Raw genomic sequence first — 16,730 nt, 5'->3', positions numbered from 1 at the left:
TCTAATTAGTGGAACTATTCTACACGAATTTTCTAAATTGGCCAGATTAGACTATCTAGTGAGACCAGCTACAAAGGGTGAAAGTGAATTAATTTGTTAAAGATTATGCTGTAAGAACTGTGGGAATTAAAATTGTTTAAAATACTTAAGAACTCAATAGGTATAACATTCTGGGGCCGCATGGAACCTCTGGACAGATTCCAAACAGGAATAAGACAGGAAGTAACCATAGAAATAAAACCATAGAGAAAACCAAACAGCTTGAAATATGTCTTGAAATATAAAAACAGGGAAAACAGAAAAACAACTAAAAGGGCTGCAAGCAACAGTGCATTAAAAGTGAAAGTAGCTGAAGGAGACACTACAACAAATCTTTGAAAATTAGACATGTTTCTTTTTTAAAAGACAGCTTTTGCAGAAATGACTGCAGTGTCAACAAGACCAAGATTCAAAGATCAGGAAGACCAGAAAGAAGCTTCAAGGAGAGGATCTTTTTCAAAAGAAGAAGATTCAATGAGGGAAATCTTGACCCAATTAAGAACCATTACAAGGGAATGAAAAATGTGGAGGTAAGGATTGACTAGAGAATCACACAGGCTGAAGATTATTTGCATAAAGGTCAACAAGAGATGAAGAAAGATATGCAACAGATGACAGACACAATGAGTGGTATTGTAAAGCAGCAGAACAGCAAAACAGAAAATAAAGATAATTGAAGAGGCACAAAAGACGTGTTGTGGTTCAGTCTGATGGTGAGGGGGGGGGGGGGTTGGGTTTCAGCAGGTTGACCAAAGAAATGTTGAAGGCTCTGAATTGTCAAAAATGCAGGCTGACCAAGGAAATGTTGAAGACTCTGAATTATTAGAAAAGCCACAGACCAGCAGGGAAGCTGAAGTTAGTGATAAGAGTGACCTTTCACGGGATTTTGAACATCAACAAAGTCCAGGTGGCTCTGGCAGAGAGTCAGAGGAGCTTTCCTTAGACAGAGACACAAGATTAAGTTTAAGACTTTGTCCCAGACATTCTGTGAGAATCACTAATAAACGTGTGGGAACCCAAGGTCAGAGGAATGCTTCCCTAGCTTGTAAGCATGGTTAAAAAGGGTGAAACAGGGAAAGATTTCAGATGGAGCAACATTGATTTTTGGAAGCTTAACTCCTGCCTTGTTTTTGCTCATGGAAATAGATCGTTGCTTCTGTTCCTGCCTAGACTCTGTGTTTGGATTATATTTTGGAGTTCATGCTACCTTGTTTTCCAGTACTGAAATGCTATTTTAGAGACTTTGAACTACTTTCTACAAAGACTTTGAACTGTATTCTGCAGATTGCCTATGCAATTGGATTACTGCTTTCTTTACTGTTTTTTATTAAGATTTTGCTATCTTTTATCAATAAACTGAAAAAACCAAGTCTGCTGTGGTGGAGTGTGTGTTAAGAGCAAGGTGATTCAGTGCTGAGGTGCAACAAGAAGCTGCAAATGGATTTCCAAAGAGACTCGGCTCAACTCCAAAGATTAGAGTACGTGAAAACAGAACATTCTTTCAGGTTGATAGGACTTCCGGAATCTGTACGGGAACTTGATATGGCAGTAACCGAAGTTGTGGCTGGAATCCTGGTAGACCAGAGCAAGTGGTTGAGACTCAACTCTTTAGGGTCCGATCCCAACTTGCAATAAGAAATAAACTTCCAAAATATGTTATTGTGTCATTTAAAAGAAAGAAAGTATGGTATCTTACAAAGGGTAAAGGTATTGGTTAACATCAGTCACGAAGACCCAGGATTTTAATGAAATTTTTTTAAAAAGATCTAGATTCAGAAGAAAGATCAGAAGACCAAGGAGAAAGAGAACATTCAAGAAGGCAAGAAGAGATGGCAACCTCAATAGCTCCTGGATAAGGAAGGAATTCAGCAACAGCAAAAGGCCACTCCACATGATGAAGAAGAATTGGATGAGTATCTACTATCTCAAGAAAGAGGACACTAAAGAAGTTTTATGACAAAAAAATAGGTTTTTTGATTTTGAAGAAAACAGAGACAGGGTAGGAAGCGTTAGTTAGGGCTTTCTATTTTCTATTTCTCAACTTTTCTATCTCCTTTGTTTTAAAACACTGTACAGCTGCTTTTGTATCCTTCCGTTTTAGATTAGAAAAGAAATTATATATATATATTTTTATTTTCCCTTTTCCTTTTTAACATCAGAGACCTTTTTGTATTAGATAATGGAAGAAGACTAAGATGTAAGATGTTAAAAATGCCCCTGTTCTATATCCATGCTTGTATCCTTCCCCATTCCTCATATATTTGTAATAATAATTATATGGAAAAAAAAATATCTTAGTGATTTCTTGAAGGTACAAGTACAGGAAGCATAATGCAAGCAGAAAGTTTGGAACTAACAACCATAGCTTAATGATGTTATTTAAAATTATTTAGGTGGAACAGATGCGCTATAAAGATTCTCGTATTAAGCTAATGAATGAAATTCTAAGTGGCATAAAAGTACTCAAGCTCTACGCATGGGAGCCATCCTTCGCAGATAAAATTCTGGAGATACGGAAGAATGAACTTCGTGTTTTGAAGAAATCGGCCTATTTAAATTCTTTGTCCACATTTACATGGGTCAGCGCACCATTTCTGGTAAGCTTTGTTGATATATCGCTACATCGTACCTGTAATATAGCAGGATAATTTCCTTGTTGTTTTTGATTGGAGAGGGGATTCAAAAGGGCCAAGTTGCTGAGTTACTATTAATACAACACGAACAGTGGACTTGGGCTGACTTCCTCTCAAAGAATAACTGCTGAAGGGGAAAAGTTAAGGAGTAATAATGCAGGAATGGGAAGATCGCTGAGGTTGTGAAACATAGCAATTTTGTACTGCTACTCATAATTGTAAAAATATAAACCACTCTGCACCAAGAGTACAGAAGGAATAGAGAAGGAAGATGCTTCATTTGGTCTGGCTAGGTTTTACGGTGCTACATTCTGAAACATTTATGATAAAGAAATAAAATAGGACTGCTGGTAAGATCCCTCTTCGTCTAGCATCCTGCTTGCAACAGTGACCAGCCAACTTTCAGTGCATAGTTCACAAACAAGGGTATATAGAAGATGAGGTTTCCTCCCACTGGCATCTAATTGAATCTATAAGTCTAATTGCGCAGCTATATGTGCTACTGATGGGACTCTTGTCTATGGTTTTATGTGAATTTTTATGCTCCCTGAACACATTCTTCTATAAATGTATACTTGTTTTAAAATCTTGTGTCCACCCTCAGCATCTTATGCAAGTGAATTCTATAGTGACAAAATTATATCTCTCATCAACCGGTTTTGAAGACATCTCTTAATTCTGGTGTTCATAACAGTTTATATATCCACAGATTTCTCTCTATGCCCATTGCCACCACATTATTTGTCATATACACTAATATTGAGCTGATTCTGAAATTATGAATCCTTCCATAGACAAATTGGCACCACTCACCCATAGGAGGATATTATCAGCAGGTTTGGGAGAAAGACCAGAATTTGCAGAAGTACAAATGTTTAGAGAACTAAAAACCAAGAGGGAGGGTAACTGAAACCAGCTCATGAGGACCTTGTTTCTTCAGCAGCCAAGAAATTATCTCTGATTGTTGGGGAAAGAAAATAGAAACTGACATTGGGCTATAGAATTGAATGGCTTGCTGTGAAAGAGATCTTTACTGACTAGTTGGAAACCTGGAGAGATCAACATAATAAATAATCCAAGCTGTTGTTCATTGATTCAGTATTGGTGGTTACTTTTGCTCTTCTATTGTCATTAATGCCTACGTGCGCACATGCACACACGCAGACAGACAGACAGACACACACACACAAACTCCAAGCAAAGCAGTGTGTTTATGTTCAGTACATTTTTCTGCCTTCCAGGTTGCTCTAACCACCTTTGCTGTTTATGCTACTGTGGATGAAAATAATATCCTAGATGCAGAGAAAGCTTTTGTGTCTCTCTCACTATTCAATCTTCTAAGATTCCCACTCAACATGCTTCCTCAGGTCATTAGCAGCATTGCACAGGTAAGGAATGGTGCCGATGCTTACATTAAAAATAAAGAATACTTTCAGAATGTCTGTTTGGGCTAAAGAAGGCTAAATAATGGCAGACCTATTAGTTTAAATCTAGCAAGGAGCTCAGTGTGACAGGGCCACAATGTTTCATACCTTGAAAACATCCAAAGCATTGCAGTCAGCCCTCAATATCCATGAGTTCTGCACAAATAACAATATTCATAAAGGGAATTCCAAAAAGCAAACCTTGATTTTGCCAAGCACTACGCTGATGAGTGGGCATAATCCAGTATTACCTTACCTCCCACCATTTCACAAATTCTCAATGGAGTCCCCGGTGGCGTAGTGGATTAAAGCCTTGTGACTTGAAGGTTGGGTTGCTGACCTGAAAGCTGCCAGGTTCAAATCCCACCCAGGGAGATTGCGCATGAGCTTCCCTCTATCAGCTCCAGCTCCATGCGGGGACATTAGAGAAGCCGCCATAAGGATACTAAAAACATCAAAACATCTGGGCATCCTCTCACACCAGAAGCAACTCAGGTTGCTCCTGACACGAAAAAACAAATTCTCAAACTCTCTTTGGCACTCATTTGAGTTATTCGCCATTTTATCCTTTTTCCTTGTTTTCCATTCACAGACTGATTAATGAAGTGTTCTGAAAAAAAGTATTATGATGACTTTAGTATGGCTTTGCACTGTTAATTATTTTTGTTTGGTTGATGTGATCTTGCACTTCTTTTGATCATGTTGCATTTAGTTGTAGTTCGTTGTTACCTTCCTAATCTTTTAAGTAGAAAGATGGAACAGAAATGTTTAAAATGGGCATAGGTATCCAGTTTTGAGAGCAAAAGAGGCTCAGGTGTGAAAAGAGCTAAAATTTCTTCATTAAGCATGAGTGGGAATCATGTGACCTGACCCCCCAAATGTTATTGGATTGCAAGTCTCGATTTCCCATCATTGATCATGCTACCTAAGTCCTCTAGGAGTTGCAGTCCAACATCTGGAGGGCCACCACAATTCGACTGCACATTCCTCTGCATCTGCTCATGCTTTTCTCTTAACTAAGCCCACATGTTGTGTTGAAAAAACACTCTGAACAAAGGTAGGCTATAATATAGAGAGTAAGCTGTAGGTTGCAGAAAAGGTTGAGAGAGAGGTCTTTTGTTTGAAAATCAAATGCACATATCCAGCTCCTGCTGTATATACAACTAGCTTGGGGACCCGGCGATGCCCGGGTTATTCATAGACGGCATTGAGTTGTTTTGGATATTTTGAATGGGCCCATTTGTGCAGATCTGAGGGTGATGGGGTTTTCAGTGGGAGGCAATTTGGGTGAAGGTACTGCAAATCCCATAATCCTTTGTCCATCCTCGCCCAAACTGCTGCAGGGTGTAAAGTGTGTCATCTGGGATATGTGTGCTGAGTTTGGTTCAGTTCTGTCGTTTGTGGTAGTTGCAGTGATCTTAGGAAGTGAGTGAAGGTATTGTAAATCCCATCATCCATGGTCCGTTGTCCCCCAAACCACATCAAATGTAAAGTGGGTGAAAGGGAGTATGTGTGGCAAGTTTTGTCTTTATCAGTCATTGTTGTGGATTGCTGTGGTCTCAGGAAGTGAGTGAAGGTACTGTAAATCCCATCATCCTTGGTCTGTTGACCTTCAAACTGCAGGAGGGTCATGTGGGGCATATGGGCCAAGTATGGTTATGATGCGTCATTGGATAGAGTAACAATGGACAGCTGATGAGAAAACATTTGAAAGTACTGCAGATCCCATCATCCATGGTCCATTCTCCCCCACACCACACCAGGGTGTAAAGTGGGGCACATAGCATCAGTGTGCCAAAATTGGTGTAGTTGTTTCATTCATGCGCGTCTCAATGGTCTGTGGGAGGTGAATCAAGGGAAGGTACTGTAAATCCCATAATCCTTGGTCCATCCTCCTCCAATTGGCACCAGGATGTAAAGGGGGTCACGGGGGCTCTGTGTGGCAAATGTGGTCCAGATCCATCACAGGTGGGCACCACAGTGGTCTGTGGGAGCTGTAGCATTTGAAACTACTGCAAATCCCATCATCCATTGTCCAGCCTGCACCAAATGGCATCAGGAGACAGAATGGGTCAAGGGGGTTATGTGTGCCAAGTTTGGTCCTAATCCGTCATTAGTTAGAGTAACAGTGGTCTGTCAGAGACAGTGTTTGAAAGTACTGCAAATCCCATAATCCTTGGTCCATCCTCCCCCAAACTGCTGCAGCATGTGAAGTGTGTCATTTGGGATATGTGTACCAAGTTTGGGTCTGTTCTGTGATTCGTGGCAGTTGCAGTGGACTCTAGAAGTGGGTGAAGGTACTGGAAGTCCCATAATTCTTGGTCTGTACTTCCCCAAGCTGCCCCAGGATATAAAGGGGGTCATGGAAATTCTGCGTGCCAAGTTTTGTCCAGTTCCGTGACTGGTGGGCATCGCAGTGGTCTGTGGAAGGCCAAGCAATTGAAAGTAGTGCAAATCCCATCCTCCATGGCCCATCATCCCCCAAACAGCACCAGGACATAAAATGGGTCATAGGGGTTATGTGTGCCAAGTTTGGGCCACGTCAGTGATTCCTGGCAGTCACAGTGGCCTGTGAAAGTGGCGGCCAATCAGAAAGCTGCCACATACTCGCAAACAAACATTGACTTTTATTATATACTAGCAGGGCCTAGCAGCCTGCAAAGGCCTTGGCCTGTCAGTAGAAGCGCTGAAGGGGGGGGGGGGGGGGTGAGGTGAGGGGGTAGAAGTTTTCATAAACAAAGGAAGCATTAATACATAATTATTTTCCATCATTAGTTGGATTCAGAATGCTGTGAATGTGTGAGTGGGCCAAAAGCTGTTAACAGTACCAAAGCTAGCTTCGTTCTGAGGAGAGAAGTAGGCCGAACGAAGCCAGTTGGTAGTAGTTTTTGCCTCAGCAGTCCCAGTGGCCTGTGAAAGTGGAGGCCAATCAGAAAGCTGGGCCATATTCCGCCAGGCCAATCAAAACGCGAACACATATTCCGCCAGGCCAATCAAAACGCTGATACATACTCGCATTTCACTTTTATTATATACTAGCTTGGAGACCCAGCGATGCCCAGGTCATTTGAGAAAGGCATTGTTTGCCTGTGTTCCAAGTGTAGCCTATATCCAATGTCAGCTGGGTTCAGTGGGTGCGGGTGACCTCCAACTCCCATATGCAAGTCCCATCGTCCAGTGTCCATCCCCCTCCAAACAGAGCCAGTATGTAGAATAGGTCATGAGGGCTCCATGTACCCTGTTTGGTCTTGATCAGTCATTTGTGTGGGTCGCGGTGCTCTCAGGAAGTGAGTGAAGGTATTGGAAGTCCCATCGTCCATGGTCCATCATCCTCCAAACTGCACCTGGGTGTAGAGTGAGTTATGGGTGTTCTCTGTTTGAAGTTTGGTCTTGATGAGACATTGATGGGGGTGACAGTGGTCTCAGGAAGTCAATGAATATACTGCAAGTCCCATCATCCAAGGTCCAAGCTCTTTCAAATCTCACCAAGATGTAGAGTGGGCCATGGTGGCTCTATGTGCCAAGTTTGGTCTTGATCAGTCATTGGTGGGGGTCACAGTAGTCCCAGGAAGTGACTGAAGATATTGTAAGTCCCCTCATCCACGGTCCCTCTTCCCCCAAACTGCACCAGGATGTAAAGTGGGCTACCCTGCACCTGCGTGTCAAGTTTGATACAGTTTTGTCATTCATGGGCATCACAGTGGTTTGTGGGAGGTGAATTGGATGAAGGTACTGCAAATCCCATAATCCTTGGTCCACCCTCCGTCAAACTGCTGCAGCATGTGAAGTGTGTCATTTGGGATCTGTGTGCCTGGTTTGGTTCAGTTTTGTGATTTGTGGCAGTTGCTGTGGTCTCAAGAAGTGAGGGAAGGTACTGCAAATTCCATCATCCTTGGTCCATCCTGCCCCAATATACATCAGGACGTAAAGGGGTCGACAGGAGTTCTGTGTGCCAAGTTTGGTCCATTTCTATCATTGGTGGGCATTGCAGTAGTCTGTGGGAGTTAAAGTGTTTGAAAGTACTGCAAATCCCATCATCTGTGGTCCATCCTCCCCCAAATGGCAGCAGGTCATAAAGTGCATCGTGGGGATGAAGTGTGCCAAGTTTGGTGCAGATCCGTCATTCCTGTTGGTCTCAGTAGCCTGGGATAGTGGCGGCCAATCAAAACGCGAGCACATATTCCGCCAGGCCAATCAAAACGCTGATACATACTCCGATTTCACTTTTATTATATACTAGCTGTGCCCGGCCACGCGTTGCTGTGGCTTAGTCTGGTGGTGTTGGTCAGTCTACATTAGGTTGTATTTATGCTGTGACCTCCACCCTTCTTTATGCTCACATTAGTAGTAGTATTTGAAGTCTGTTACCTTCTTCAATTTTTGTGTTGATTGATAATTGCTTGAGATCCCTGTTGTCTTTGGTTTGTTGTTAATTGTAATGTCTGATTCTGCTGAGTGCGGTTTATATTTTTATTGTGGTACAATAGTCTTTTTTTTTTTTGCCTGTGTAGGTGTTTATTATTGTTGTTGTTGTAGTGGTCATGAAAGTTGGATAAGTTAGATGCTACTGTATTGTTTTTTGGAGGCCCAGTGTAGCACTGACTGGCCTCTCAGCCTCAGTGCCTAGGGCTGTTTCTTGCCTGTGATGGTGTTGATTCTTATTGTTGTTGTTATTGTTATTATTGTAATTGTTTTTTTGGAGGCCAAGTGTGAATGTAGGGATTGGGGAGGTGGATGAGTTGTGTTGTCAAATTTTGTATTTGTTATAGTCACAATGCGTTGTTGTAAGTATTGTGGGTCCGGATTGTGGTTTTGTGGTGTGGTTGTGTTGTTACAACTGAGAGGCAAGGCTTTTGTGTTGTGTTGTCAAGTTTTGTATTTCTGGGGCGTTTAGTTGTATGCCAAGTTTTGTATTTCTGGGGCGTTTAGTTGTGTTATAGTCATGATGCGTTGTTGTGAGTTTTGTGGGTACGGATTGTGGTTTTGTGGTGTGGTTGTGTTGTTACAACTGAGAGGCAAGGCTTTTGTGTTGTGTTGTCAAGTTTTGTATTTCTGGGGCGTTTAGTTGTGTGCCAAGTTTCGTATTTCTGGGGCGTTTAGTTGTGTTGTTATAGTCACGATGCGTTGTTGTGAGTGTTATGGGTCTGGATTGTGGTTTTGTGGTGTGGTTGTGTTGTTACAACCTGGAGGGAAGGCTTTTGTGTTGTGTTGTCAAGTTTTATATTTCTGGGGCGTTTAGTTGTGTGCCAAGTTTTGTATTTCTGGGACGTTTAGTTGTGTTGTTATAGTCACGATGCATTGTTGTGAGTTTTGTGGGTCAGGATTGTGGTTTTGTGGTGTGGCTGTGTTGTTACAACTGGGAGGCAAGGCTTTTGCGTTGTGTTATTAAGTTTTATATTTCTGGGGCGTTTAGTTGTGTGCCAAGTTTCGTATTTCTGGGGCGTTTAGTTGTGTTGTTATAGTCACGATGCGTTGTTGTGAGTGTTATGGGTCTGGATTGTGGTTTTGTGGTGTGGTTGTGTTGTTACAACCTGGAGGGAAGGCTTTTGCGTTGTGTTGCCAAGTTTCGTATTTCTGGGGCGTTTAGTTGTGTTGTTATAGTCACGATGCGTTGTTGTGAGTTTTGTGGGTCCTGTGTGGTTTTGTGGTGTGGTTGTGTTGTTATAACTGGAAGGCAAGGCTTTTGCATTGTGTTGCCAAGTTTTGTATTTCTGGGGCGTTTAGTTGTGTTGTTATCGCATGATGCGTTGTTGTGAGTTTTGTGGGTCTGGATTGTGGTATTGTGGTGTGATTTTGTTGTTGTAACCTGGAGGCAAGCCTTTTGCATTGTGTTGCCAAACTTCGTATTTCTGGGATGTTTAGTTTTGTTGTTATAGTCACTGCGCAAACAACTTTATCATTTTATATATATAGATATAGATATAGATATAGATTGCTAAACTCAAGGACCCAGGCTCCCCACTGTGTATGTTGTTTAGCCTGGGTCAAATCTTGTTATGCACTGATATGGCTTAGCTATTGCCCATTGCACCAGCAGACATTCAAGGATTAAGCTAATAACCTCCCTAATACACACACTGTGAGTGCATAAACTGCAGCTCTTTCTTTGGGAGCAGAATTCACAAAATGTCATGGCTCATTAAAATGACCAATTTTTTCTTCTTCTTTTTTTGTCTACATGTGTTCCACAGACAAGTGTTTCACTGAAGAGGATTCAGCACTTCTTGTCACATGATGAACTTGATCCAAGCTGTGTGGACACCAAATTAATTGCTCCAGGTAAACACTGTTCCAGATGATTTGGCACAGCGGGTAGGCTGGTAAGAGGTTTTCATTACCTGGTGGAGTTGAATTTCAACATACAAACAATACATAGAGAAATACTTTTCTGGTAAGGATTTGTTTACTCCAAAAAAGGCCTCACGTATTCATAGACAATCTGCAATGTTGTGCATGGACAAATGTGGAATAACAGACCTCAAACAGCCAAGAACCTGCATGTCTTCTCAGACCCAAAGTTCTTTGATAGGCTTGGTATTTGTACTTGGCTGTGAACAAGAACTTATAGTCTTCTTTTCCTGTTGTATCTAGTAAAATGTGATGAAAAAGTATTGTCTTTTCTATGAAGTATGTTTTAATTACTTTGTTCAGCAACCCCAGTTTCAAGCGTATTTGACATCTTTTGAGTGTTCTAAACATTCTATTTTTGGTTGTGAGTTAATTTCCACAATCTCTTCTTCCAAGAATTTGCAGTAATGTGGCATAATATCTTATAATAGATTTAAATAGCAAAATAAATAAGTACATTACTAATAGCCAAGCCTGTTATGGGTGTTTCCAAGTAATGTGGAGTTTTGTTTACAACTAAATGTATTATGTGTCTGAAACCTTAAGAGTGCAGCCAAGTATTGCATTTGAACCATGGTTGCTTCTACCAGCCTCACATACTATCTGATATTGCTGTGTTTATTTGTTTTGAAATAAGCCACCTTTATAATGTGTAGCTTGAAACTAATTTATTTCATATTCTGCTTACGATTCATCACCGTTTGTTGGGTTTGGACGATACAACAAATAATGTTTTTAAAAAGAGCAAAGGTGTCAAATCTCCTGCTCATAGCTTTTGCTGGAAAATGGGGTGGGGTGGGGGGGCAACATTTGTTCCTGCCATGATAACCTATTACCAGTTATATCCAAACATAGCCCATCCTAGTGGGACATGATGTGATGGATGTTACATGTTTTTGGTCTGTGTACTGTGAATACAGGAAAGAAAAACAAAAAATGGCAGCAAAATTTGGCACAGTACCATGAGTTATCCTAGCTGTTGCAAATTATCATCTGGCCCATGAGATATCACTGACTTACAGAGACCTGATTGCTCTGGGCTATTTTCTTTTGCTGATGTATAGCTTCCTTTGCATGTGTGGAGAGGAAAGGAGGTTTCTGAAGGAAGAGAGTTTCTGAGGATTAATTTAGTTCCACAAGTAAAGCCTGTGTGGTTCTAACCATCTAACATCAAGGGACCGAGTCAAGGCCTCTGAGCACATTTTTCTACTCTTGAGCATCCCTCTCTTTCTTTGTACTCCCATGGCTTTTTAGTAGCTTGAGGGACAGCTATATCAGCTACTCGATTTACAGGAAAAAAGGGCAAGAAATGTGGAGCTGTCCTTGAACCGCAAAAAGTTAGATTGCACAAAGCACTTGGGTATAATCTCCAGAGAACAGCCATGTCCTGCTGTGAGAGATAAACAAGCGTGCATATCTGTAATTGCTACTAGATAAATATTTAAGTTGCAGTTGCTGAATGTCTCTTATTTTTTAAGTTTTCCCCCCTTATTCAACAAACACAACTACTACAGGAAGTGTATGGAGATCGCTGCAAAATATTTCCATTGCACACTAAAAGACACCCACTAGCTTTCGGGGGGGGGGGGGGGGGGGGCTTAAAATCTTGACCTGATATTAACCTCAGCAACGTGACTTGTGTCCCAGTGTGTGACAGGATGCAATTTACGGAACAAGAAAAAATGAAACTTCTTATTGTGGTTCCTCATGCCTCATGAACAAATATATCCAATCAATCTTCCCTTCCATACTCCATTACCACTACACCATAACTTCTTTCACATGCCAAACTCACACATACACACATATTCTTTTAGTGGATGCCAACTCAGAAATTAAGTCCTACTGATTTCAGTGGGAACTCTTCCCAAGTAGAAGTGGATTAATTTGCCTGATTTCCTTCCACATACACAAAGATTTGTCCCCCTTAATGTACTAATTTTTAATCGCTACATTCAATGAAGTTCAAAAAGTGAAAAGTAATTGTGTTCCAGATGATGTATTGAAAGTGTGAGTTAGGTCAATTTAAATTAAAATGTGAACCAAGTAAATTTTCCCCCACCCCTATTTGTAAGCTAGCTTGTGTACGATTGCTGATTTGGATTCTGCTATCTTTTGTTTGTTTATTTAAACTAGGATATTCTGTGACTATACGCAATGGCACATTCAGCTGGGCAAAGGATCTTGAACCAGCTCTGAAAGAGTAAGCATACTTTACTTAGCTATATATGTTAGCGCTTTCTTAGTATTTATATATGAAACTTGAAAAAGTTGTGTGTTCTTCCTCTCTCTATATATATGTGTGTGTGTGTGTGTGTGTGTGTGTATGTATGTATGTATGCATATATTGGTGTGTGCACATAGAAAAAGTTCCAAATCTTCTAAGTTCTGGCATGTGTATACACACACACACACACACACAAACACAACTCTGGCATGTATATAAGCCAGAATCAAGGTGACTGAGAACTTTTCCAAGCTTTGCTGTAGGTCCAAAGAGTTTTAACTAATATGTTTACTTTTATTAACAAACCATGCCTCTTTAATTCTTCATACCAGATGTGTGTCTTCAGAAGAGCCAAGCTATTATTTCTTCATCTTATTGGCTGAAAATAATATCATTAGTTGAAAAAAAAAACAAGAAAAATGGATGCCATGCCTCCTGGAGAGCTGAACCTTTGGTTTCTCTTGCCCCCATAGTTGATGTCGGAACAAAATATATTTTTCATCGGCATGCTTTTTAAAAATGTCTCTACTGTTTGAAAATGTTGTTCAATGCCAAAAAGAACTCTCAAATATTTATTTTTATCCTTATTATTTTCATGTCTTTCTGAATGACATTTTTAAAAGAAATTGCTTATTCTTCACTTAGCAAGAATCATAGTAAATATTCAGCAGAAATAATGCTAAACAGTATCTCAATGCATTGAGTATATGCTGCACTGCCATCTAAAGGACAGAGAGGAAAAGATTAGCCAGCTATCTGTGTTCATGTGCCTTCAATTCTCCTGACCACTTATGTCAGTCAGTCAGTCAGTCAGTAGCCTTTATTTCGGTCAACAAACCATTGGCTAGGATCAAGTTATAGTACAGATGTAGTACAGATCAAGTACAGATGGAATACAGCATTTGAGTAATTTATGACAATTGCATTTGACTTATGGTTAATAACAGGTATGTACAAACTCTATTGGCTATTTGACTAACTTTATAATCTAAAACAAAAACTGTTTGCAGATTAGTAAACTGTCCCCTAGATATTCTTTGTTATACTCTCAACACTTACAGATTTTTCATGAAGCACTTGCGGCTTTTTGCCGCTGAAAAGAGAAATTTAGCCACCTGCTCCGTTATCCTTTTGTCAAAGTCAGACAGTAAATAACTGCGGTACCAATTTAGGGTTCTTCCTGGCCATTTAGTGAGTAGAGGTGATATTAACCTTAATCTATCATCTTTGTAAATTGTACAAATAAAAAGTACATGTATAACAGTTTCGACATTTCCCTCCCCGCAAGGGCATGCTCTGTGTTCGTATTTAATGCCTTTGTATCTGCCCTCTAGTATGGCTGATTTGAGTGCATTGAATCTGGCCCAGCTAAAAGCAAGGCGAAACTTTGGTATATTTAAGTTTTCTAGATATTTAGCACCTCCCATAGAATTAAATGTTAGGCCTAGAGTCAATGGGGAGCATGTGGAGCGCGCCTGAGTCATTGAGGTTTGTTTGTCTATGTCACTAATTCGCTCTGCTAAGATCTTCACAGTCTTTTTATACTCAAAACCCCTCAGTATATTCTCTGAAAGCCCCAATTGCCTAAACTTCTCATTTAATGCTTTGATTTGGTGGGATTTGAAGAGGTCTTTTTGAATCAAATATATATATCCTGCTTCATGTCCTTTATATATCCTCTCAATCCAATATCCTAGGGCCCTTCTCCAAGCTGTTGATTCCAATGAGGCTGTTCCTGATTCAAGTCTTAAAACAGCAGATGGAACACAATTGGGGACAGCGAACAGTTTTCTAAGGAACCCTGATTGAACTTGTTCAGCTTTAGATGAGAAGCCTGTGATCCAAACAGGAATTGCGTAAAGTAGCTGGGCTGTTACCTTTGCTTGGAAAACCTTTATTGCAGCGGGGATATATTGACCACCTTTTGTGTAGAAAAAGCGTATTATAGCTTTACTACTGGATAAAGCATTTTGTATTGCCATTTTTTGATGACAACCCCAGGAGCCCGAGGCCTGAAAGGTCACCCCCAGGTATTTAAAGGAAAAAACTTGTTGTATTAAGTTTTCTCCTATATACCAGTTGTGTCTGGCTCGCTTTTTTGAGAAAATCATGATTTTGGTTTTACTGTAGTTTATCTTTAGCTGATTTTTCTCACAATATTCGTAGAATGCCCTCAGCACTCGCTTGAGTCCTACCATGGTGTAGGATATGAGGGCATCATCATCTGCATACAGCAATAGGGGTATATTGGTGGATGAAATTTTAGGGGGATGTCCATTTGGTAGTGAAACATGGGCGGCCAAGTCATTCAGGTATAAATTAAACAAAATAGGGGCCAGGATACAGCCCTGGCGCACCCCCCTATTGACAGCTATTGGTTTTGAGAGGTTGCCTTGTACACCACATCTTACTTGTGTTGTAGTGTCTGAGTATAAGCTCTTGATCAGCCAGAGCAATCTTTTGTCGATTGTGGTCTCCTGCAGTTTTTGCCACAGCAAATTTCTTGGGACAGAGTCAAACGCGGCTTTTAGATCGATGAAAGCAGTATATAGTCCCTTGTAGGGACGTTTTTGGTATTTTTCAGCTAGGTGGTTTAGCACAATACAGTGGTCTATGGTAGACCTCCCTTTTCTAAAGCCTGCCTGTTCCTCGCCTATTATTTTTTCGGAGTCCAACCAGTCTAGGAGCCTGTTATATAAGTGGCGAGAATAAAGTTTTCCCACCACCGAGAGCAGGCTGATGGGACGGTAGTTTGCTGGGTCGTTTTTGTCCCCTTTTTTATAAATTGGGATTATAATAGATTTTGACCACGGGGCAGGAATTAGGGCTGTGCGGTTAATGTGTGTGAAGAGGGGGGCCAGAAAGGCTGTCCACCATGAGATGTTGTTTTTTAGATGTTCGGGGGCTATTTGATCTGGGCCTGGGGCTTTACCGTTTTTCAGTGATGAAATCAAACTTTTAATCTCCCTACCGGTCACCGGGGACCATTGTGGTGCATCTGTGCTACCGAAGGAGATCACTGGATTTTCTTCCCACTCCCTTCTGGGTATCTCTTCATTTGACCCATATAGTATAGTAAAATACTTTTCCCACACCTGAACTGGTATATGGCATTTGGGAGAGGTTTTCCCAGATCCCAGCATTCCCGTGACCAGGGTCCAGAATTGCTTGGAGTTGTTGTTTAAGGAAGCATCTACCAGGGCATCCCATCTTCTATTCATTTTCTCCCTCTTGTTTCTCACTAACATGGCTTTGTATTGTTTTTTGATTGTATAGTACATTTTGGGGAGATTCTGGGAGTTTTCTGCTCTATAGGACTGATAAATCTGGTTTAGCTTCTTTTTTAGTATTGCACATTCCTTCTGTGTATCTGTTGTCCCCTCTCCTTGGCTTTGGGTCCTAAATCTGCCTACTAATTTTTTTCCTGAGACTATTAATTCTTCTGTGAGATGTGAGTATTTTGATATTGCTTCCTCCGCACTTTCTGTTTCTGCTATGATCTTTCCCAACTCCAGCAAGAAGGGGTCTGAAGTTGCTGGAGGTTTGTTTTGCTTCTTTGTATCCCATCTAAGTCTGTTTCGTCTTATGTCTAGGGTGGAATTATCTAGATAGTGTTGTGGACTTAAGCGTTGCGCATTAGGAAGACTTACTATATAAGAAATCGGGAGATGGTCACTTTCTGTTCTGGATACTGTGGTGAAATTCTCTATATGTTTATACGTGTGATTAGCTACCAGAACGTAATCTATCACACTGCTGCCACTTCCTGATATATAGGTAAATTCGGCACATCTCTCAAATTTAGGGTCTCCATTTATTATGTTTAGGGCTAGTCTTGATGTCAACTGCGCTAAGCATATCCCAGCTAAGTTGATCTTGTTATCCTTAGATTTCCTGTCAATCTTGTTTAAGTGGTCTTCCAACTCTTCCAGGTGCCATAACTTAGAGGCAAATAAGGTTGTATTATCAGGGCCCAGACGAGCATTAAAATCTCCTGTAACAATTAGTTTAGATTTTGGGAAGCGTGATTCCAACATTACTATGTAATCTTCCAGTTCC

The 16,730-nt window shown here is 40.8% G+C and overlaps 1 protein-coding gene across 2 annotated transcripts in view; it reads left to right on the top strand.

The window, feature by feature from the left end:
* The window catches only part of abcc3 (ATP binding cassette subfamily C member 3), a 100,581-nt gene that overhangs the window by 49,417 nt on the left and 34,434 nt on the right, over positions 1–16,730 (top strand). For both annotated transcript variants that reach the window (XM_008104523.3, XM_003217307.4), the window contains exons 12-15: positions 2,433–2,636; positions 3,914–4,060; positions 10,288–10,375; positions 12,581–12,647. In XM_008104523.3, the coding sequence (XP_008102730.1) occupies positions 2,433–2,636; positions 3,914–4,060; positions 10,288–10,375; positions 12,581–12,647 (506 nt within the window). The remainder of the gene's footprint in view (positions 1–2,432; positions 2,637–3,913; positions 4,061–10,287; positions 10,376–12,580; positions 12,648–16,730) is intronic.

Source organism: Anolis carolinensis, chromosome 2 (assembly GCF_035594765.1).
Source record: "Anolis carolinensis isolate JA03-04 chromosome 2, rAnoCar3.1.pri, whole genome shotgun sequence".
Taxonomy (NCBI): Eukaryota; Metazoa; Chordata; class Lepidosauria; order Squamata; family Dactyloidae; genus Anolis; species Anolis carolinensis.
Note: the sequence above shows the minus strand (reverse complement) of the source record. Positions and strands in the feature narration are given on the sequence as shown.